This window comes from Carassius carassius, chromosome 18 (genome assembly GCF_963082965.1).
Source record: "Carassius carassius chromosome 18, fCarCar2.1, whole genome shotgun sequence".
NCBI classification, from domain to species: Eukaryota; Metazoa; Chordata; class Actinopteri; order Cypriniformes; family Cyprinidae; genus Carassius; species Carassius carassius.
The window spans coordinates 23,131,570-23,154,606 of NC_081772.1; the positions used below are offsets into that span (position 1 = coordinate 23,131,570).

General features: G+C 42.1%; 1 protein-coding gene across 1 annotated transcript in view; it reads left to right on the forward strand.

The window, feature by feature from the left end:
• The window catches only part of LOC132092700 (disks large-associated protein 2-like), a 126,171-nt gene that overhangs the window by 88,316 nt on the left and 14,818 nt on the right, over window positions 1-23,037 (forward strand). Inside the window, exons 4-5 of the mRNA XM_059499051.1 lie at window positions 8,900-9,111; window positions 21,225-21,381. Coding sequence (XP_059355034.1) covers window positions 8,900-9,111; window positions 21,225-21,381 — 369 coding nt within the window. The remainder of the gene's footprint in view (window positions 1-8,899; window positions 9,112-21,224; window positions 21,382-23,037) is intronic.

Consider the following 23,037-nt stretch of genomic DNA (forward strand, 5'->3'; position numbering starts at 1 on the left):
GTCATTCACTTTCACTGTAAGTGCCAAACTGTAATTTACAACTGTAACATATTTATATAATTCGTTATAAAATATAAATTTTATAATTACAGATAAATAATAATAATAATAATAATAATTATAATAATAATACGTTTTGTAATTCATATAAACTATTTTTCATTTATCCAATATGTACATTCATTTATACTCATTGTATATATTTGATTTTATCTTATTATACAGTACAGTATGTAGATTATAGTTTGTGTGAGACCCACCAGTCGGTCATGTGGCTTATAACCTGTTTGTAACATCCTATTTCTAGAGAATAGCATAAATTACATCAGCACACATTACATGGATATATATTCTTTGTTGGATGACATAGAGTTCTTGCAGTTGTTTCCCTCTTAATAAATTGCTCTGATTACCTCCGGTATAAACAATAATTGTTTCTCATCTTACACACATGTATAATGCTTATTCAGGTGTGGTTGCTATGACTACATCCTACAAAAATTTCTACTGTTATCCCTTGAAAACAAACCTGGAGGTGTTAACAAATGCTGTGTTCATATGTAAGAGATTTTTTTTAGGTTAAAAGGTCTTAAGTTGCCCCTTTTTCCCTCACTGCAGATTTACTGCCATTAAGCTTGAGTACAGTGATTTTAGTATGTCCAGCTGCCGTCTACAGCCAGAATATGAGATTTAAAACAAGCCATGAGCTGCATTGGGCAGCATATTTGAAGGAAAATAGAAATAATTATGAAACTGCATGTAAAAATTTACTTAATGAGGCAAGAAATAGCTCAGAAGTTCAGCAAATTGCTTTTAAAATACATATAAAATATTATTTTAAATAGTTTAATTGCACTTTATTTTCTGAAGACACTACATTTAATTCACACTTCTAAGAATATATTCTTTTAAAGATTATTATTTACATAAGTACTCATTTTTATGCTAAAATGTATCTCATGAGTCAAACATTGATAACTGTAACAATGTTTAGGCATCTCTTTGCTGTAAATGACAAAAACAGTATGTATGTGTAACGCCACGCCAGCAGAGGGAGCCCTCACAGGAGTATTGACTGTTCACCACTCCCTCTGCTTCTACAGTCATTTCCTGTTTGGGACTATTTAACATGTATCAGCACGTCACTTCACTGCGAAGTATTGCCAGTTAACCTGCCTTACCAAGCGTTTTCCTTGTGAGTATTCTGACTGCCTGTTTGATCACGATTCTGCCTGTTACCTCGTTCACGTCTCTTGGATTGCCCCTTTGGATTTATTAATTGATTGGACTGATGTTTGTGTTTGACCTGTTCGCCTGCCTACTCATCTCTGTCTACTGGATAACCCCTGTGTATGTTGAAAGATCGGACTGCCCTTACGGTATTGACACTCTGCCTGGTTATACAACTCTGATTGTAAGATCTTCCTTTAATAAACTCCTGCAAATGGATTCACATTCTGCTTTAGCCTCCTCGTTACAGAATACTTCGCCTCAACTGAATCCAGCGGAAGTTTCTAACATGCAAGCGGCGTTCGCTTATCAAAGTGATGTCTTAAAGGGGTACCAAGATCAGTTGAGTAAACTTCAAGCAGTCAACGAGCACTTGACTAGCTACATCCAGTCACTTCCATCAACCACGCCTAGAGCGGTGAGTTTTGCACTACCCGATAAATTTGATGGTTCAGCTGATAGATGTCGGGGCTTTCTTCGTCAAGTGAAGATTTATTTCGACAATCAGGAAGACAAGTTTAATTCTGACGAAAAGAAATGTGCTGTCATGATGTCTTTATTGTCTGGGAAGGTGATCGACTGGGCTGCAGCTGTTTTGGATACTGACATGAGATTCAGACGATCCTTTGACTATTTCCTGCAACAACTTCGAGAAGTGTTTGAATATCCCGCAGGGGGCAAGGATATGTCACCTCAACTTCTGCAACTGTCGCAAGGAAACAGAACAGCCGCAGAGTATGCCATCTTGTTTCGCACCCTTGCTGCTCACAGTGGGGGGAATGATGTTTCGCTAAAAGTCGTATTTCAGAGAAGCCTCAGCACGGATCTCCAGGCAGAGCTCGTATGTAAAGGAGAAAATTCATTGTTTACTGACTTCGTCATGCTTGCAATCAAGATGGATAATTTGATGAGACAGACTCCGCGAGGAAGGTATGTAAAGGAAATACTCCCTGTTATCCCGACTGTAATTAAAACGCCCGAAGAACCCATGCAAGTCAACTTTACCAAACTTTCGAAAAGTGAACGAGCACAGCGATGCCATCTCCATCTCTGTTTCTACTGTGGTGAACCAGGGCATCGTTGCCAGAGATGTTCACACAAGGCCCAGAAGCCCATTTTGGTAAATTTGGAACACTTGTCGATACCAAATAATCAATCCTTCAAACTTCCCCTTACCTTAAAAACTGAAGAACTGTCCATCTCATTGACAGCAATGATCAACTCCGGAGCAGCATTAAATATCATTCATGAAGATATCGTCAAGAAGTATAACTTAACCGTCCAACCATGTAACCCACCCATTAAGATCAAGGGCATTAACGACACAGCAGTCGAAACTGGCATAATTCAACAAACCAAGACTCTTACATTACAAGTGGGGTTATTTCACCAGGAGTCCATATCCTTCTATGTTGTTAACTCTCCTAAGCATGAAGTCATCCTCGGATTCCCATGGCTGTCCATTCATGACCCCGTCCTGTCCTGGCATCAGGGTGAGTTTACCAAGTGGTCAGCCTTCTGTGAAAGTAACTGTTTCTCGTCAGTGCCCCAGCCTTGCTGTATCACTAGTGTTGAAAGCCCTTCAAGCACCAAGACTGTCAATATTCCCCCCTGTTACGATGACCTAGCAGAGGTATTTAGCAAAACTAAGGCAACACAACTACCACCTCATCGTCCCTGGGACTGTAGTATTGATTTACTCCCCAATGCCATGCCTCCCAAGAGTCGTGTTTATCCCTTGTCTCGTACAGAATCCCAAGCCATGGAGGATTATATTGAGGAGGCCCTGAGTTCAGGACTCACCTTCCACTTCTCCAGCTGCAGCAGGGTTCTTCTTTGTGGAGAAAAGGACGGAGGACTCAGGTTCTGTATTGATTATCGGGGATTTAACAACGTCACGATAAAATTCCGCTACCCTTTACCATTGGTCCTTTCAGCTCTGGAACAGCTCCGTGAAGCAAGGATTTACACCAAATTAGACTTACAAAGTGCATACAACCTCATTCGCATCAAGGAGGGCGACGAGTGGAAGACTGCCTTCCTCACCACTAGAGGGCACTATGAGTATCAGGTCATGCCGTATGGACTTGTCAACGCACCTGCTGTCTTCCAGTCTTTCATAAACGATATCTTCCGGGACCTGCTTAACCAGTACGTAATTGCTTACATTGATGACATTCTCATCTACTCCAAGTCTGAGGCAGAACATGTTAACCATGTCAAGACCGTCCTCACTCGGCTCCTGAAAAATCACCTGTACGTCAAGGCAGAGAAATGTGAGTTTCACGAAAAGCAGACATCATTCCTGGGTTATCACATTAGTCATCAAGGTGTTACGATGGACGAGGCCAAGGTCAAGGCAGTAATGGTGTGGCCCCAACCTTCCACTATCAAGGACCTTCAGAGATTCCTGGGATTTGCTAACTTTTACCGAAGGTTCATTAGAAACTACAGCATGGTTGCAGCACCACTGACATCACTTCTCAAGGGGAAACCTTCCAAGCTCAGGTGGAGTGAGGAGACTAGTCAAGCATTGAATGTCTTAAAAGTTAAATTTACCACGGCTCCTATCCTCAAGCATCCTGACCCCAACTTACCATTCATTGTGGAAGTAGATGCCTCGGACTCAGGCATTGGGGCCGTACTCTCTCAGCGCCATGGTCAACCGGGTAAACTGTACCCTTGTGCATTCTTTTCCAGGAAGTTAACGGCAGCGGAACAAAACTATGATGTAGGGAATAAGGAACTCCTGTCTATGAAAGCAGCAATAGAGCAATGGAGGCACTGGCTCGAGGGAGCAGTCCATTCGTTCCAAGTGATTACTGATCATAAAAATCTGGAATACATTAAAGGTGCAAAACGACTCAACCCTCGCCAAGCTCAATGGTCCCTCTTCTTCACTCGCTTCCAATTCTCAGTGACTTATCGCCCAGGAAGCAAAAACAGTAAGGCAGATGCTCTATCCAGGCAGTATGGTCTCCTCATTGACAACAAAACCCCAGAATACATTCTTCCTCCACCAGTAATCGTTGCCCCAATTACTTGGGATATCATGGAGAAGATTTAACGGGAACAGATCCAAGATCCAGCTCCTACCAACTGCCCTCCTAACCTCAATTACGTTCCACAAAGTCTGCGCCCCAGAGTCATTCAGTGGGTCCACTCCTCAGTCAGCTCTGGCCACCCAGGTATCTCTCGCAATCTACACCTGGTACGTAACTCATTCTGGTGGCCTTCAATGTCCAAGGATGTCACTAATCACGTCAAAGCTTGTCAGATTTGTGCTCAATGTAAGACCCCCAAGGAATTACCCTCTGGACTCCTGCAACCTCTGCCCATTCCACAACGTCCCTGGTCTCATCTCTCAATAGACTTTGTTACTGACTTACCGCTGTCCCATGGTTTCACGACAATCCTTGTTATCATTGACAGATACTCCAAGTCCTGCCGTTTAGTCCCCTTGAAAGGATTCCCATCGCCATGGAGACGGCACAGGCTATGTTCCACCACGTGTTCAGGAACTATGGAATCCCGGGGGATGTCAGTGACAGAGGTACCCAGTTTACATCCTAAGTATGGAGAGCATTCTGCAAACAGCTGGATATCAACGTCAGTCTCACTTCTGGTTATCATCCCCAAGCCAATGGTCAGGTGGAACGCTTGAATCAGGAACTAGGCAGATACCTACGGTCCTATTTCAGCAGAGAACAGCATCTATGGTCAGAATTCCTCCCATGGGCAGAGTATGCACAGAATTCACTGACTCATTCGTCAACAGGCCTAACCCCTTTCCAGTGTGTCCTCGGATACCAACCCCCTATGTTCCCGTGGTCTGGCGAACCATCATCAGTCCCCGCTGTGGATGACTGGATTCGTCGGAGCGAGAGGGTGTGAGACAGTGCTCATGTCCGCCTACAACGAGCTGTCAGAGTACAGGAACTCCAGACTAACAAGCGACGTCGACCACATCCATCCTACCAACCAGGACAACGGGTCTGGCTCTCAACACAGGATCTCAAGTTGCGGCTACCAAGCATGAAGCTCAGCCCAAGGTATGCTGGCCCTTTTAAAATTCTATGAAGAACCAATAAGAGCTTCCTGCTAACTATCGTATCTCTCCCTCCTTCCATGTGTCACTGCTGAAACCGGTCCACACGGATGCTGACCCCAATCATGAGGCTCAAGAGCCACCACCGCCACTGGGCACTGATGGAGCACCGGCCTACACGGTCAAGGAATTACTGGACTTGAGAAGGAGAGGGGGTCAGCTCCAATATTTTGTGGACTGGGAGGGCTATGGACCTGAGGAGAGGTCATGGGTAGCCGCCAGCGACTTTCCGGATCCGTCTCTCACGGAGGACTTCCATCGAGCCAGACCCGATCGACCAGTGCCACGACCATGGGGACGTCCGCGCCGAGTGCCAGGAGGCACTCCTAGGGAGGGGGATTCTGTAACGCCACGCCAGCAGAGGGAGCCCTCACCGGAGTATTGACTGTTCACCACTCCCTCTGCTTCTACAGTCATTTCCTGTTTGGGACTATTTAACATGTATCAGCACGTCACTTCACTGCAAAGTATTGCCAGTAAACCTGCCTTACCAAGCGTTTTCCTTGTGAGTATTCTGACTGCCTGTTTGATCACGATTCTGCCTGTTACCTCGTTCACGTCTCTTGGATTGCCCCTTTGGATTTATTGCTTGATTGGACTGATGTTTGTGTTTGACCTGTTCGCCTGCCTACTCGTCTCTGTCTACTGGATAACCCCTGTGTATGTTGAAAGGTCGGACTGCCCTTACGGTATTGACACTCTGCCTGGTTTTACGACTCTGATTGTAAGATCTTCCTTTAAAGGAGTGATCACCTACAATTTTCACTTTTCCACGAGAATCAATGTATGTTATGATTGCCTAACTATTATACACTGGCCGGGAAGCCGATATTTAAAAGTGAAACGTTTGTTTACCTCAGGGTTTGTAAAATAGCCCACGTGCACGCGCACTCAAATACGAGATTTTGATTTCTTCCCCGTCTTGACGTAAAGACGGGGCAGGATATACCATATATGGACACCGCAGCAGGAAGCTCGCCCTTCCCCTCTCCCCCTCATATTCAGTCGCGAAAGATGCTGAAACGTAGTGCACACGTGAGTTGCTCTGTGGTTGACTGCCAGAATCAACATGTAAATGTGTTTTCTCTACCAAGAACAGACCTAGCTATCAGAGACCATTGGATTAAATTCATTTTTAATGACGCGGTTCCTTCAACCCTTCCCACTGGCTTATCGTTACGTGTTTGTGCTAAACATTGTACGCCGAAATCCTTCACAAATTTGGGGCAATATCAGGCGAAGTTGGCATCGAAGCTCGGGAAAAGCACCATTCCAACAAAATTGCCTGCAATTGAAACGGTAAGACTGTGTTTTTATTGCTCTACTGTGTGTAACAAACAGCATCTAACTGCTAATGGGGCTATTGTATGCTGCTATTGCGTCTGTCACTAGACAAATAAACGAAAGACTCGTGGTGAAGTAATTATTTATGTTCCCTGTAAACTGACTGCAAAAACGGACTTTTGACTGCATTATAATGATTTCTTAATTCAGAATATGATCAAGATTGCGTAGGTTGATGTGTTCGGGGAATTTGCCAGTTAATAGTAACATTTAAAGCTCCTTAAGTGAACGAAATGACTCGAAAAAAGATTTGTTCATTTTGATGAACGAGTTTGAAAAAGAGAGTCTGGTGTTGCCAGATTGGGTGTTTTTTCCGCTACATATTAAGGCCGGTTTACGGTGTGTTTTAGGTGTGTTTTCGCCTAGAAGGCTTAGTAGAAATCTGGCATCCTACTGAACAAGTTAAACTGAGAGAGAGCGTGGCGTTCACAGACACCAGAATGAACGACTTCACAGTAACGTTCATCAGGCAGTAATGCGGTACATTCATGTTCGCCCAAAATATGAATGAGTTCATGAACTATCGTTCAATGAACGTGTTCAGGCACAACACTGGCAGGAGTATTAGCTTCGAGGTATGGGGAATGGCTGCTAACGTACTTTGCAAAAAACAAATGACTGAGATCATCATGAATTCGGTTATTGTTTATTTGTTGCCTAACGCTTATATATGAGGCGCCGTCTAGTTTGTGTGTGTGTGCTGTGCTCGTCTTATATTTGTGTGTGTGTGCTGTGCTCGTGTCTCATATGAGTAACGTTATGTGCGTGAGTTCATATACATGTATGTGTGACCACTTAGTATATATGCAAGCGTGTTTCATATGTGTGCATGAATGAAGTTTGATTTAAGCCCTAAACGGCGCCTCATACTTATACACTGGCCGGGAAGCCGGTCGAGTTCATTCACAACTTGCGCCATGATGTCAGTTTGTAATGATATGCTAAAGCGTTAACTGCGGTTTCAACCCCCCCCTTCCTGCAACCAATCAACGCGCCCCTCATTTGCATTATTATAATGACCGTCCACGACAGCCAAAATATCGCATCAGATCTCGCGAGACAATAATGCCTACAGAAATAAGGGTCTGAGGAGCTCTGTGTTTATTTTTTTTCCACTTTTCTTTTTTAGAAGGGCCTGAAAGACTATAATACAGCACTATCCAAGGTAATACGAGGGTATGACTCCTTTAATAAACTCCTGCAAATGGATTCACATTCTGCCTCAGCCTCCTTGTTACAGGATGTCAACCATTTTTTGGAGGTTAGCTTTTTTTTTGCCATTTCTTGTAAACTGCTGTTGTTGTTTTTAAGTGAATTCTGTATAATTTGTCACTCTAATAAAGAGCCACATTTTGTATACAGAAATGGATTAAATTAAGCACTTGGATAAAGCGTGACAACCTTATGCAGTGTGCATGTGCTATTGCTAAAATTAATACAATTACACTGCACCTCCAGTATCCCTCAATGTTTTAATTGCCTTCTGAAAGCTGAGATTCATCACAGGCAAATGTTCCTCCACTGACGTCACACTGGGAAACAATTACCACCCTAATAGATCTTTAGATTATGAGATTAGCTTTTGCTAGTTATTTATCATGATATTTCTCTTTGAAGTGCAATACAACCATGCTGATTCCCAGTTCATTTACTGACCTGATTGCTATTTGATCACCTCACAAAACAAACATATCTTTTTTTTCACAATATGCTTAAATATTAGTAAAAAAAAAAGTCTGCATAATTACTATATAGTTTTTCTTAATCCATTTGACAACTAATTTTCTTTAGCCTCTTATTTTTAATCAGTTTATTATTTAACTAATTTTTTTAAACATAATTACATTTTTAATGCTTAATTATTTTGATCAATTTAGATTTTTTTATGTATTTATTTTAACATTTATTTACATGTTTTTTTTCCAAATGAATTAAAAAGTTAAACAATTTGAGATACTTAACAAAAACAATTCAGAAAAAAATAATAAAAAAAATAATAAATTATATTTTTATCTACATTTTTTATACTTGCTAATAATAAAGCCACTGGGAGTTCCTGGAATTTCTGACTCATTGTGATGGATATATTGAAGGATAGTTAGCTGTAGCTGGTATAGGTTTAACAAACAGCTTGACATGATGTGTGATGAAAGGTACTGTATTCTCTCATTCTGCATGCAAGAACAGGCTTTGATGCCTTGTTCTCTTTCCCTGCAGGTGCCTCAGGATGAGTGGGGGGGTTACCCAGGGATTGACCAGGAGGAGATCCCATGTCGTCGAATGCGTAGCAGTAGTTACGTCAAAGCCATGGGAGACGATGATAGTGGTGAGTCTGATACCAGCCCCAAGACGTCACCTCAGAAGACTGTGCGGTCTGATGCTCTTGTCCTCAAATCAGCCATTCAGAGACCACACATAGACACCCAAAGGTATGTCTGAATAGATCGTAATTGTTCTCATTTTTAATGCTGAGTTGCCCATTACTGTCTGCCTGTTGTTTATCCTCCTGCCTTGTCAAAATGTTTCTTCTCAATTTAAAAGCTTGAGTTGTTTCCAGGGTGTTTGCAGAAATGCTCGTTAGAATCAGCTGGTTTTCTCTAGTTTTGAAGTATAGATTCTGTGGTGTTTGAGTGGCTTAGGACTTCACAGCATCGCAGAGAACAATACTATTATTGAGAAAAATTGTGTACTATATGATCTTTTAATAGTCTTTTTATCTTGATTATTATCTATATTATTATCTGTTTTCTTTAGACCATATTCAGTGCATGAGGCCTGGCCACAGGGTGTAAAATGTACTGTACGGGTATAAACAGTTAGTGTAAAAGAAGAATTATAGTGTATATTTTAACTGACCCTTGTGGCGTCCCAAACCTCTATGACTTTCTATATACAGTTACAGACCAAAAGTTTGGACACACCTTCTCATTCAAAGAGTTTTCTTTATTTTCATGACTATGAAAATTGTAGAGTCACACTAAAGGCATCAAGGGCTTTTTGACCAAGAAGGAGAGTGATGGGGTGCTGCACCAGATGACCTGGCCTCCACAGTCACCGGACCTGAACCCAATCGAGATGGTTTAGGGGTGAGCTGGATCGCAGACAGAAGGCAAAAGGGCCAACAAGTGCTAAGCATCTCTCGGGGGAACTCCTTCAAGACTGTTGGAAGACCATTTCAGGTGACTACCTCTTGAAGCTCATCAAGAGAATGACAAGAGTGTGCAAAGCAGTAATCAAAGCAAAAGGTGGCTACTTTGAAGAACCTAGAATATGACATATTTTCAGTTTTTTCACACTTTCTTGTTATGTATATAATTCCACATGTGTTAATTCATAGTTTTGATGACTTCAGTGTGAATCTACAATTTTCATAGTCATGAAAATAAAGAAAACTCTTTGAATGAGAAGGTGTGTCCAAACTTTTGGTCTGTACTGTATATATATATAAAAAAAATGTTGTTGTTGTTGTTTTTTTGTGTGTGTGTGTGTGTGTATTATACAGTGTTGTGCCAGTTCATACTTAAAAAGAACTAGCTCAAAGTTCAGTTCACACAGATGATAATGAACTAGTTCATGTTCATAGTCTAAAAACGAACTAGTTCACGTTCATTTGTTAAATTCTTTTTAAGATAGGCCACTATCTTACTCAATAGAACCTCTTTACCATCCATTACCAGCTGCAAATCACTGCCACTCCAAAACTAATCAAAATTATTGTACCAATAAACAAGAGACAATTATTATAGCCAGGAGAAAAATAATGTTGAGATAGAGAATATATTTACCCCTTAAATAATGTGTAATCATGATATGTAGAAATTTGAAAATACAAGGTGCAGTCAAGGTATACTGTATGTTCAGTGAAACTTTTATTTAGCCAGCATGAACCAAATTACCCAGGACTTTCTAAACAACTTCAACGGTCAAAATCATGTCTGACCCGCTCCATGTCTCATATTGTGCATCCTATCTTACTCGGTCGTGCTGTTCACTTTTCATAAATCAACATAAATGGAAAAAAAATAACATTATAATATTTTAACAAATATGAAACGCGCTTTTTTAAATGGCTACAACAGTATAGTATGCCTACATAGCCTACTCTCTATTTGTACAAATTTCTGCACATTAATTTAATTCTTAATTTTGCACACACGAGTTGAAAGGCATTTGTTCAAATCAAGTTCACGGATAATTGTGCGTGCATTTATTAGCCTAATAATTATGATACTAAAATCCTAACAAATAGGCTATGCTATGTACAAAATATCAGATGAGCCCATAATATGAACGGTTAAGCATTTTCCTCCCATAGAAAACCATTATAAGAACGCTTAATGTGGCTTAATGCAGATTAGAATGTCCCCTTATTATGTTGAAATAACGAGATATCGATACTAGGCTACTGTTGTCACGATCGGCGTTACAGGAAACACAGGAGAGGGAACCAATTGCAGGTAAGTCATTTATTTAAAGGGTAATCCAAAGGGGTAAACAGTCCAGGCAGGGTCAAAACCAGAATATCCAAATCCAACATAAACAAGACACGAAGACAAGGTAAGGCAAGGCAAGGCAAGGCAAGAAGCGACGGACATGAATAATCATAGGACATTAAACAAGGACTCCGTAACACAGACTCAGACAGACCGGGTATAAATACACAGAAGGATAATGAGGGAACAGGAGACAGGTGGGGAACAATCAATTACTCAACAGGAGGAAGGTGACCAAATAAGGGAAACAGGAAGTGATAAGGTGACAGACACCGTGAGAAAGGAGGACACCTAGTGGAAACCCAGGGAACACAACCCAGACACTGTGACAGTACCCCCCCTCTACGGAGCGGCTCCCAGACGCTCCACGACAGACACAAAACAGAGACCAGGAGGGAGGCGGACAGGTGGAGGCTCAGGGGGAGGGACGGAGGGCCAGAAACGAAAAACATGGGGAACAGGCACCAGAATGTAAACACAAAACAGGGAGACCAGGAGGGAGGAGGCCCGGAGGAGGTTCAGGGGGAGGGACAGAGGGCCAGACTAACAGAGAGGAACAGGGACAGGAGTGAACACAAAAACAAAAAGGCAAAAAAAACAACATGAAGCCCCCCAGGGCAGAGCAGAAGACCACCACATCCTTGGGGTCGAGGCCAGAGTCCTCCAGGGCGGGGCAGAAGACCACCACAACCGTGAGGTCAGGGCGGAAGCCCTCCAGGGCGGAGCAGAAGACCACCACAACCGTGTGGTCAGGACGGAAGCCCCCCAGGGCAGAGCAGAAGACCACCACGTCCTTGTGGATGAAGCCAGAGTCCTCCAGGGCGGAGCGGAAGGCCACCACAACCGTGTGGTCAGGGCGGAAGGCCCCCAGGGCGGAGCAGAAGACCACCACAGCCATGTGGTCAGGACCAGAGCCCCCCAAGGCGGAGCAGACCTCCGTGCGGCTGGACCAATGGGATGACGAAACTCTGGTAATCCCCTGGTGTCCTTACTGGACTCCAGAAGATTGGTGCTGGCCTGACACTGCTCATGAAGATCATTGGTGACTTGTATTTGTACATGAAGATCATTGGTGACTTGTATTTGCTCATGAAGATCAATGGTGACTTGCCTTTGTTCATGAAGATCAGAGGTGACTTTCCCTTGTTCATGAAGATCACCGGTGACTTGACTCAATCCTTGAAAATCACCAGAGACTTGACTCAGTCCCTGAAGATCACCGGTGACTTGACTCAGTCCCTGAAGATCACCGGTGACTTGACTCAGTCCCTGAAGATCAGCGGTGACTAGCCCTGACTCTGGAGGATCAGCAGTGACTAGCCCTGACTCTGGAGGATCAGCGGTGATTAGCCCTGACTCTGGAGGATCAGCGGTGACTAGCCCTGACTCTGGAGGATCAGCGGTGACTAGCCCTGACTCTGGAGGATCAGCGGTGACTAGCCCTGACTCTGGAGGATCAGCGGTGACTAGCCCTGACTCTGGAGGATCAGCGGTGACTAGCCCTGACTCTGGAGAGTTCACTGGCACCTGACTCGACTCTGGAGAGTTCACTGGCACCTGACTCGACTCTGGAGAGTTCACTGGCACCTGACTCGACTCTGGAGGGTCCACTGGCACCTGACTCGACTCTGGAGGGTCCACTGGCACCTGACTCGACTCTGGAGGGTCCACTGGCACCTGACTCGACTCTGGAGGGTCCACTGGCACCTGACTCGACTCTGGAGGGTCCACTGGCACCTGACTCGACTCTGGAGGGTCCACTGGCACCTGACTCGACTCTGGAGAGTTCACTGGTACCTGACTCGACTCTGGAGGGTCAGCTGAGACTCTCATCCTGTGCAGCGGCGCTGGGCAAGCAGCCATCTTGGGCCATGACTCTGTACAGGCGGCCATCTTGTACTGTGGTGCTGGGCTGGTGGCCATCTGGGGTTGTGGCGCTGGACTGGCGCCCATCTTGTACTGTGGCGCTGGATCGGTGGCCAATTTGGGCATTGGCGCTGGGTTAGCGGCCATCTTGTGCTGTGGCGCTAGGATGACGGCCATCTTGGGCTGTGGCGCTGAACCGGTGGCCAAAGTGGGCATTGGCGCTGGGCTGGCGGCCATCTTGTACTGTGGCGCTGGACCGGTGGTCAATTTGGGCATTGGCGCTGGGTTGGCGGCCATCTTGGGCTGTGGCGCTGGAACGGCTGCCAATCTGGGCATTGGCGCTTGGCTGGTAGCCATCCTGGGCAGTGGTGTTGGACTGGCGGCCATCTTGGGTTGCGGCGCTTGGCTGGTAGCCATCCTGGGCAGTGGTGCTGGACTGGCGGCCATCTTGGGTTGTGGCGCTTGGCTGGTTGCCATCCTGGGCAGTGGTGCTGGGCTGACGACCACCCCGCCGGAAGAGACAGAAGTGGCTGGGGCATCCCACCGAAGCCGATGCTGCAGGAAGCGCACAAATTCCCAGAATTCCAGTGTCCCTTACTGCGCCATCTCCTCCTGAGACACTGGATCATCCAGCCGGCCATTGAAATAGTCCTTGAGGGCCGCATCGTTGTAGCCCATGCCCTCGGCCAGGGACCAGAACACCAGAGCCAGGGCCCCCACTTCATTGCCCTCTTGGCGGAGGGCGATCAACCGGAGGTACTTGGTTCGCCGCTCCGCCATCTTGGCTGGGGAACGGAAAAACGACATACCGCTGGTTCCTAGTGTGACGGAGTCCTTCTGTCACGATCGGCGTTACAGGAAACACAGGAGAGGGAACCAATTGCAGGTAAGTCATTTATTTAAAGGGTAATCCAAAGGGGTAAACAGTCCAGGCAGGGTCAAAACCAGAATATCCAAATCCAACATAAACAAGACACGAAGACACGAAGACACGAACACAAGGTAAGGCAAGGCAAGGCAAGAAGCGACGGACATGAATAATCATAGGACATTAAACAAGGACTCCGTAACACAGACTCAGACAGACCGGGTATAAATACACAGAAGGATAATGAGGGAACAGGAGACAGGTGGGGAACAATCGATTACTCAACAGGAGGAAGGTGACCAAATAAGGGAAACAGGAAGTGATGAGGTGACAGACACCGTGAGAAAGGAGGACACCTAGTGGAAACCCAGGGAACACAACCCAGACACTGTGACAACTGTGTCCACCGTGGTCTCCTTTTTGATCAGCGGAGACGATTTTTGCTTGTTTGGGATCTGACTGTCCAGCGTATTTGAAAAAGTTAAGCAAACTTTTCTGTCTTTTTGACATTTTCCCCCTGCGTGAAACGATCGAGGCTAACAGCAATCTCAACTAGTACAACAAGCGCGCAAGTCATGTGTCACAAACATTGAACACTACACAAATAGTAATTTTTTTTTCATTTAGGCAATTAATTTTAGTGACACAGGAGGTGCCGGATCCAATGTCGGAGGTGACGGAACATGTTCCGGCTCAAATTAAGCCGTGGTAAAACCTGACTTTTCAAATGAGCGTGAGCGTGAACGTGAACTGCGCGTTCTGTTCATTCCTGCCAGAGTGAGCGCCGCTCTCATTCACGTTCATTGTATGAAAAGTGATTCGTTCAGTTCAGTGTTCGGCGAAAATATGAACGCGTTCAGTGAACGTCGTTCATTGAACGCGTTCATGCACAACACTGGTATTATACTCCATTAACTTTCATTGTATGAACATCAATTTTGATACAAATTAACTTATTTTTTGTTTTATAGAAGAATACATTTTGTACAGGTTTGAGTGGGTACTGAGGTTTTTTTTCTGATAAAGTAACTCTAATAGACAAACACAAAAGTTCTTAAATTATATGTTTAACTGAAAGTGGCTAGAGCTGTTACTAAATCTGTTTAAAATAATTTCTATTTATCAAACAATTCTTAAAATGTATTTCAGTTTATAGTAAACAGCCATAATTATACAGTATATACATATCTTTTCACTCTTACTCAGTATACATATGGAAATATTTCAGTATTTCAAATATTCAATTTCAGTAGTACTTGAGAAAAGTGCAAATAATAAAAAAATAGTAGCATAATAAAACAGAGTTACTGAAGTACTTTACATCCCTCCATGGCCACACAAGGGAAAGCAGTATATGACTGTTAAATTAAATAAGAGTGATTCTACATTAACTGTCGTGTGATGTTATGTATGATGTTTGTACCTCAGGAATAGTTCATACATAGAAATTGTTTGTCGTTCTGGTGGATGAATTTGGGCTCTAGATGGATTGTGATCAGATTTCTTTTTTTTTTTTTTTTTTATAAATAGATGAATCCTGTGCTTTATTGCACATCATACCTTTCTTTTAACAACTGATTACTGTGTTGTTATCAGCATATTTGGGTGGGCTTCAACTGTTGGAACTTATGGGCCTGGAAACACACTTGTCACACAATTTCTGAAAGGCATATACAAGAGTGGCATCCAAAATGTATATACAGCACATGCATTACTGCAAGAACAGTAAATAATGTTCACCCAATATGTCATTCTTTGTTTAGATTATCATACTTTTTATGTCACAGTTATTATTAATATTTATATGATGGGATTTGTCATTAAAATATTTAATATAATTTTGAGATCATTGCAGAACTGTCAATTAAATTAATTTAAAATGACCAAAGAAAATCTTTTTAGATATTTAACTCAATATCTTAGTTCCAACTAACTCAACATCTCAATAAAATACTTAAATCTAATCAGAATGTATGTTTTGAGAATCAAAAGTAAAAAATGAAAAGGCCATGACTCCTGACGACAGCAGTGATGTGGATGTTCATGTTGAATTTGTAGATTTTGGCCCTGTACAGGTGTGTTCCAGGAGCTGGAGAGTTGCTGAGATCATAATTTATCACCATGGTGCCCTTCCTGAAAGACACTTAACCCACATTGCACCAGAGACTGTGCCTATAAAAAGTCCGCTATGAGATGTTATGGTCAACAGATGCTACTAAATAACAATAGGGACACTTAATTAAGACATCTCAGGGCTTAACTATCATTGACTTATGTCTTTTAATGCAATTGCTGGTATGAAATTAGCAGTAGTCTGCAGAAGAATATTGGATTTTGATGCTAGGAGCATCTCAAAAATCTCAGTCACATTAAACAACCCTGGCAATATGTTAAATGATTTGATATTGCTTGACATGGGCACACAAAATAGTGAAACTGTAAAATGTACAGAGTAAGATTAAGTAGTAAAGTCATTAATAATAAGTAATTAATAAGTAATTAAGTACATAATTAATTTTCATCTCTAAAAATGTATTGGCAATTTACTATTTCTTTGAATAACTTTGGCAATGCTTGCCTACAGTGCTAAGTTGAGAATTTTGTTGAGACATTGTCCAGACAGTCATTTTTATTTGCTGTCAAACTGATGATCAGAAGGGTGTCTGTTTGGGTGCCAGTGCGACATCTCTGAAAAATGGAAAACAACATGAGGCACAAGGTGTCTAGTTTGCTCCAGAGACACTATCAAACTCCGTAATTTCCCAAAATAGTTGCTCTGTGTGTCAATTTGTTGCCTACAAATCCTGCACACTCAGAAACGTGTAAGCTGGGTTCATACAGCTGCTAATGACACAGTAAATGCATTCATTTTCAAATTTGTGTTCTGACTGGGCACTTCTTAGCAAGGAAAGGTATCAGTTACCATTTCAATTACTCATTCTGACTTACCCACAATTCTGCACTGTATCATTTTGAACTTAAATTTATGCCGACTAACGTTTGATTGGATAAACTTAGAATAAACTAATCTTAATGTTTGGTGGTAATAGGTTGTTTTATAGAAATATTTATCCCCAAAATCAATAGTTCACTCTTTTTTTCTTTTTTTTTCCTGATGTTGTTATACATTTTAAAGACATTTTTGGCCTGTATTATGAAATCAAGTGGGAAATGACAAAGCGACTGAAATTTTGGGATAATTTGATATCCTTGATATTCAAATTATAACATAATTTTTTAGTTATGTGTCACGTGGCAGATGTTTTGCATCCAAACTACCTGTGTTGATGAAAGGCAGTCCTAGAAAAACCTGGTATCTTGCTCAAGGGCAAAGGGGATTTCAATGACTTTCCAGTTCTCAGGCCACACTAACCCTAGTTTTTACTATTGATATATAATCTGTCAAGTCTGTCAGCCATAGCTCCTCATTTTATCATTAAGGTGTATGAAAGTAAAGCACCAACATTGTTACATTCTCTTTTTCAGTAAATTCAGTCTAATTAATCAGCTAACTACTAGGGAATTAATGTCTGTTATTACAGTTAATTACAGGCTTAAATCACAGCTTCTGTTTTATTTCATACTCACGCCTTACCATAATCTCCATTCCTTTCAATACACATTATTAAAATAGGGCATACACCCACACATTTTTATTGACTACATTTTTTTTCTTTTCTTTTTTTTTTATTTCTGAGGCCTCTGACTACATTGATTAAAGAGTAGGGGGCTCATAGGCATACATTCACTGACAGGATGTTTTAAAGAATTTAAATGAGAGGTACAACGTCTTGGCTGGTGTGAGTGGTGATACAGGATAGATGGAGTTTGAGATTATGTGACTCCATGTTTTGGATTATTTATATTAAAGGGGAAGTGAATAATGTTCTGAATGCCTTAATATGCATTGGCTATTTGTTAACCATTTAAAAGTTGATTTTCCTGAAAAAGTTTATGTATACCAGACAGCCAGGGACAGCAACTCTGGCTAAATCAGTGGTGTTTGTTTGGGAATTGTTTGTCCAACCAATGGAAGACAAAAGAAAACCTTTTAAAAAAGTATTTCTTTTTATAATTATGTTTGTTGATTCTAGTGTCGCAGAAATTATACACCTCACTTTTAAGGATAAATAATCAGATTAATAACTTTCTTTTCATGTTTACAGTCATGTTACATTCATGCATCTCAATAAATTAGAATGTTGTGGAAAAGTTCAATAATTTCAGTTATTCAACTCAAAATGTGAGTTGAAAAATCATCTTGTGTATTAAATAAATTCAGTGCACACAGACTGAAGTAGTTTAAGTCTTTGGTTCTTTTAATTGTGATGATTTTGGGTCACATTTAACAAAAACCAACCAATTCACTATCTCAAAAAATTAGAATACTTCATAAGAACAATAAAATAAAATAAAATATTTTAGTGAATTGTTGGCCTTTTGGAAAGTATGTTCATTTACTGTACATGTAGTCAATACTTGGTAGGGGCTCCTTTTGCTTTAATTACTGCCTCAATTTGGCGTGGTATGGAGGTGATCAGTTTGTGGCACAGCTGAGGTGGTATGGAAGCCCAGGTTTCTATGACAGTGGCCTTCAGCATATCTGCATTTTTTGGTATCTTGTTTCTCATCTTCCTCTTGGCAGTAGCCCATAGATTCTCTCTGGGGTTCAGGTTTGGTGAGTTTGCTGGCCAGCCAAGCACACCAACACCATGGTAACTTAACAAACTTTTGGTGCTTTTGGCAGTGTGGGCAGGTCCCAAATCCTGCTGGAAAATGAAATCAGCATCTTCAAAAAGCTGGTCAGCAAAAGGAAGCATGAAGTGCTCCAAAATTTATTGGTAAACGGGTGCAGTGATTTTGGTTTTCAAAAAAAACACAATGGACCAACATTAGCAGATGACATTGCAACCCAAATCATCACAGACTGTGGAGACTTAACAGTGGACTTCAAGCAACTTGGGCTATGAGCTACTCCATCCTTCCTCCAGACTTTAGGACCTAGGTTTCCAAATGAAATACAAAACTTGCTTTCATCTGAAAAGAGGACTTTGAACCACTGGGCAACAGTCCAGTTCAATCAGGACCACTTCCGTCAAGTATAGTTATGACAATTATAATTGCATACAGTTAGTGTTGGCGGTATGGTTATGTTCTGGGCAACACTCCACACACCTGTCCATGCAGCCATGCTTGGACGGAGCGGGGAGAGCAGCAAGACAAACCCCCCTGGGGTAATTACAATTCACAATTACGTGAGTTGTAAACAAAATGTGAGAGACTGCTTCCAATGAAGAGACTGTAAAAAAAAAAAAAAAAAGTTAGATCGGATTACTGGTTCAGTTGGTGGAGTTGGGGTTGGACGAGGGAGTTAATTGCAAGCAGCAATGCGATGGAAGAGACACTGAAGAATGGGAATTTAAATAGACCGCAGGTGATAGGTGTCAAGACTGGATTGGTACATGTCAGGAACAGCTGACTGTCAGCTGATGCAAGCGATGCTCAATTTCTTCTTCTCCTTGGCCTATTTAAGACACCTCTGTGATTGCCAGTGGTTCAGCAAATTCCTTGACACATCTGTGTGTGGTGGCTCTTGATGCCTTTAGCCCAGCCTCAGTCCATTCCTTGTGGAGTTCACTCAAATTCTTGAATTGATTTTGCTTGACAATCCTCATAATGCTGTGGTTCTCTTGGTTGGTTGTGCATCTTTTTCTTCCACGTTTTTTCCTTCCACTCAACTTTCTGTTCACATGCTTGGATACAGCACTCTGTGAACAGCCAGCTTCTTTGGCAATGAATGTTTGTGGCCTACCCTCCTTGTGAAGGGTGTCAATGATTGTCTTCTGGACAACTGTCAGATCAGCAGTCTTCCCCATGTTTGTGTAGCCTAGTGAACCAAACTGAAAGACCATTTTGAAGGCTCATGAAACATTTGCAGGTGTTTTGAGTTTCTTAGCTGATTGGCATGTCACCATATTCTAATTTGTCTGAGTGAATTGGTGGGTTTTTGTTAAATGTGAGCCAAAATAATCACAATTAAAAGAACCAAATACTTAAACTACTTCGGTCTGTGTGCACTGAATTTAATACACAAGTTTCACAATTTGAGTTGAATTACTGAAATAAATTAACTTTTCCATGACATTCTAATTTATTGAGATGCACCTGTGTGTGAAAGTAGTTGAGAATTAACACATTAGCTGCTGATAAAAGAGCGGAGGATGAAGGGAATGCTGTTGATGTTTGAGATGTCTTGGCAGTGAGGAAGTGTGAAAGGGTTAGTTCACCCGAGAATGAAAATTCATCCATCTTCTACTCACCCTTCGAATCATCCTAGGTGAATGTGACTTCATTGTTTCAGAATAATCCAATCGAAGTTGTATTAAAAATTGTCCTTGCTCTTCCATGCCTTTCAATGGGGGTAACCAGAAGTTTGTTGTCAACAGTTTCAGAAGACGTGAAATAAAGTGCGCGCATCTGTAATAAAACATCCCTCACATGGCTCCGGGGGGTGAATAAACTCCCCCTGTAGTGAATCCATGCGTTTTTGATGATAAAGATGAAATCTGGATATTTATCTGAAGATAAATATCCAGATTTCAAATATAAACACTTTTTTTCTCACTTCTGTTGCCTGTGGGGAACCGGAAGGCGTGCAGGCAGATGTTGTAGTTCATCAGCGCTGCATGGTTAGTGACGAGTGCGAGTGCTTGGAAGAGCAAAGACAATTTTTAATACAACTTCAGTTGGATAATTCTGAAAGAAGAAAGTTCTATACACTTGGATGCTTCGAGGGTGAGTAGAAGATGGACAAATTTTCATTCTCGGGTGTACTGACCCTTTAAGAGGCTTCAAAAATGTCATTTGATTTATCTTTCGTTCTCTCAACACTTTCTCTCCAGTCCATATGGTTTGCCTGGTGTTTTCTGCTGACAGATAGTTGCTGTTTATGGTTTTGGACTGAGTTATGCCATCAAACCATATGGGTTAGGCCATCATACCATATAAATTCCAACCACTAACCAATTTGGAAAACTAGTAAAAAATTTGATGGTTGATAATCATGGTGAGTTCATTTTGATGTGTCAATACTAATCCAAAACAACCAGAATGTATAGTGTTTTTATGACACTTCTGGGAAAATAGTTTGCTTGCTACATCTTAATTGTGTTAATGACATGTCACTTATCTCAAATCATATCCTCAGAGTTTGCCAAAAATTCACCATTGGTTTTTATTGCAGAGTGACACTTCAGTGTAATTCTGAATAGGTTACTCTATGCTACATTAGTTTTTGGTTGTTCCCTCCATTTAGCTCTGGCTACCACTTACAAACAACGAGAGATATGCGCCCTCATCCCAGCGTGTCTCTGGACCCAGCAACCAACTTCCACCCCCCACAATATCGCTCCAGAAACCAGAGCTACATGCGCGCAGTCAGTACCTTCAGTCAGGCAAGCTGTGTCAGCCAGGTGAGTCCAACCACTCGCAACAGCACACGGCACTAATACACAGGTACAAACAAGGACTATCTACATTCAGTAAGTGGTTTCAAGCATAGGGCTTTAGCTGTCTGAGATGTCCTGCTCTTTTCTCAGATTGTGCCTTGAGCTGATGTGAAGATTAGAATTCTTGTAGATTTTATGCTACCTTAAGTCAAATGATCTATGCTTCATTAAGGGGTTTCCACTTAAAGCAAGCTTAAGGTGTTGAATGATCATTAGCTGATCCAAGTTTGTCCAAGTTAGTTTAGGTGTAACAGTTGAATACTTCTGTTGGGGTCTTGTACAACCTGCTGGGTTATCTTTGTCAATCTGGTTGGAGTTGATGGATGACCTTGGCTAAGCTAGTGAGGAATAGGTTGGTCTGATTAACTGTGTTCCAAAACCTAGTTTGATTTAGGTGGTTGAACAGTGTAACTACCAGCTGGTCAGACTGAGTGACTGAGTAGTGACTGAGTAGTTAATCTTGATAAAAACTGATTAGAGTTGGTAGACAACTTTGCTACAGCAGTAGATATGTTAATCTGATAAATTACATTTAAAAAAAACACTTTGATTTGGGTGGCTAACCAGCAGAACAACCAGCAGTTGGACCAAGAACAACTTGAGAGGTCATCTTGGTCAACCTGTGTAGGATTGGAAGACCACCTTGGCTGGAAAGAATGCTGAGTTGATTAATGTCTCAGGTTATGCAATTAACCATGGTTCTCTGAGAGGAGAATGATACAATACGTCCTGTACCAGTCACTATGGGGAACACCTTCAACTTCGACAATAACATTGGCCAGTGACAAGCTATGATGTCACCAAGAGAGTGATCACAGTATAAAAGGGCGCCAAGGGAATACCTCATCAACTTTCTCATCTGCAATATTGAAGCATTTGTCCTGAGGCATGGCTAGAAAAGATTACACACTGTCTCATTGCCCTCTCAGAGAGCCATGGTTAAATGCGTAACCTGATATGTTCCCTTTCGAGGGAACTCAAGCTGCATCATGTAGCAGTTAGTATGAGGACCATAATACCCATGCTGCCATGCTGAAGGGGAATTTTCTGAGAGGAGCACTAAGCATCAGCTCCACAGTGAAACCACAGCTTGTCAATGACACTATCCCCTATGGTCAAAGCTACATACCCAAAACAACTTACCTGTTAAGGGCTGACAAAGAAGCCCAGTCCCAGGGCGGAGCTCAAAGGCTTGGAATCAGATAACAATGTGATTAATTTAAGGGGATATGTCTGGGTGTCTAGGTATCACCATATTACCAGACCATGTCCTTTCACTTAGGGGGACTTTATACATCTACCCATAATTCTCCCAGTGAGCTACAGGATAGCCAATAATCTGACCACTGCAAATGGAATTGCAAGGAACCGGCAATATACACCTTCATTGTACCTGAGACGGATACTTCATGTAGGACTTCTCTCCAGGTATGCTGGTTGTCATGTACCGCCACAGCCCAGTCAGATGGTATACACTGTTAAAGTATTGGTAAAGATGCATATGTAGAGTGGGAACCATAGTAAAATAGGGTATGATGGCATCATGTGACGCTTACCATAAATGTATTTTAGAAAGAACACAGGATGCTTAGTGAGACTGCTTACCATAAACATGGTTTT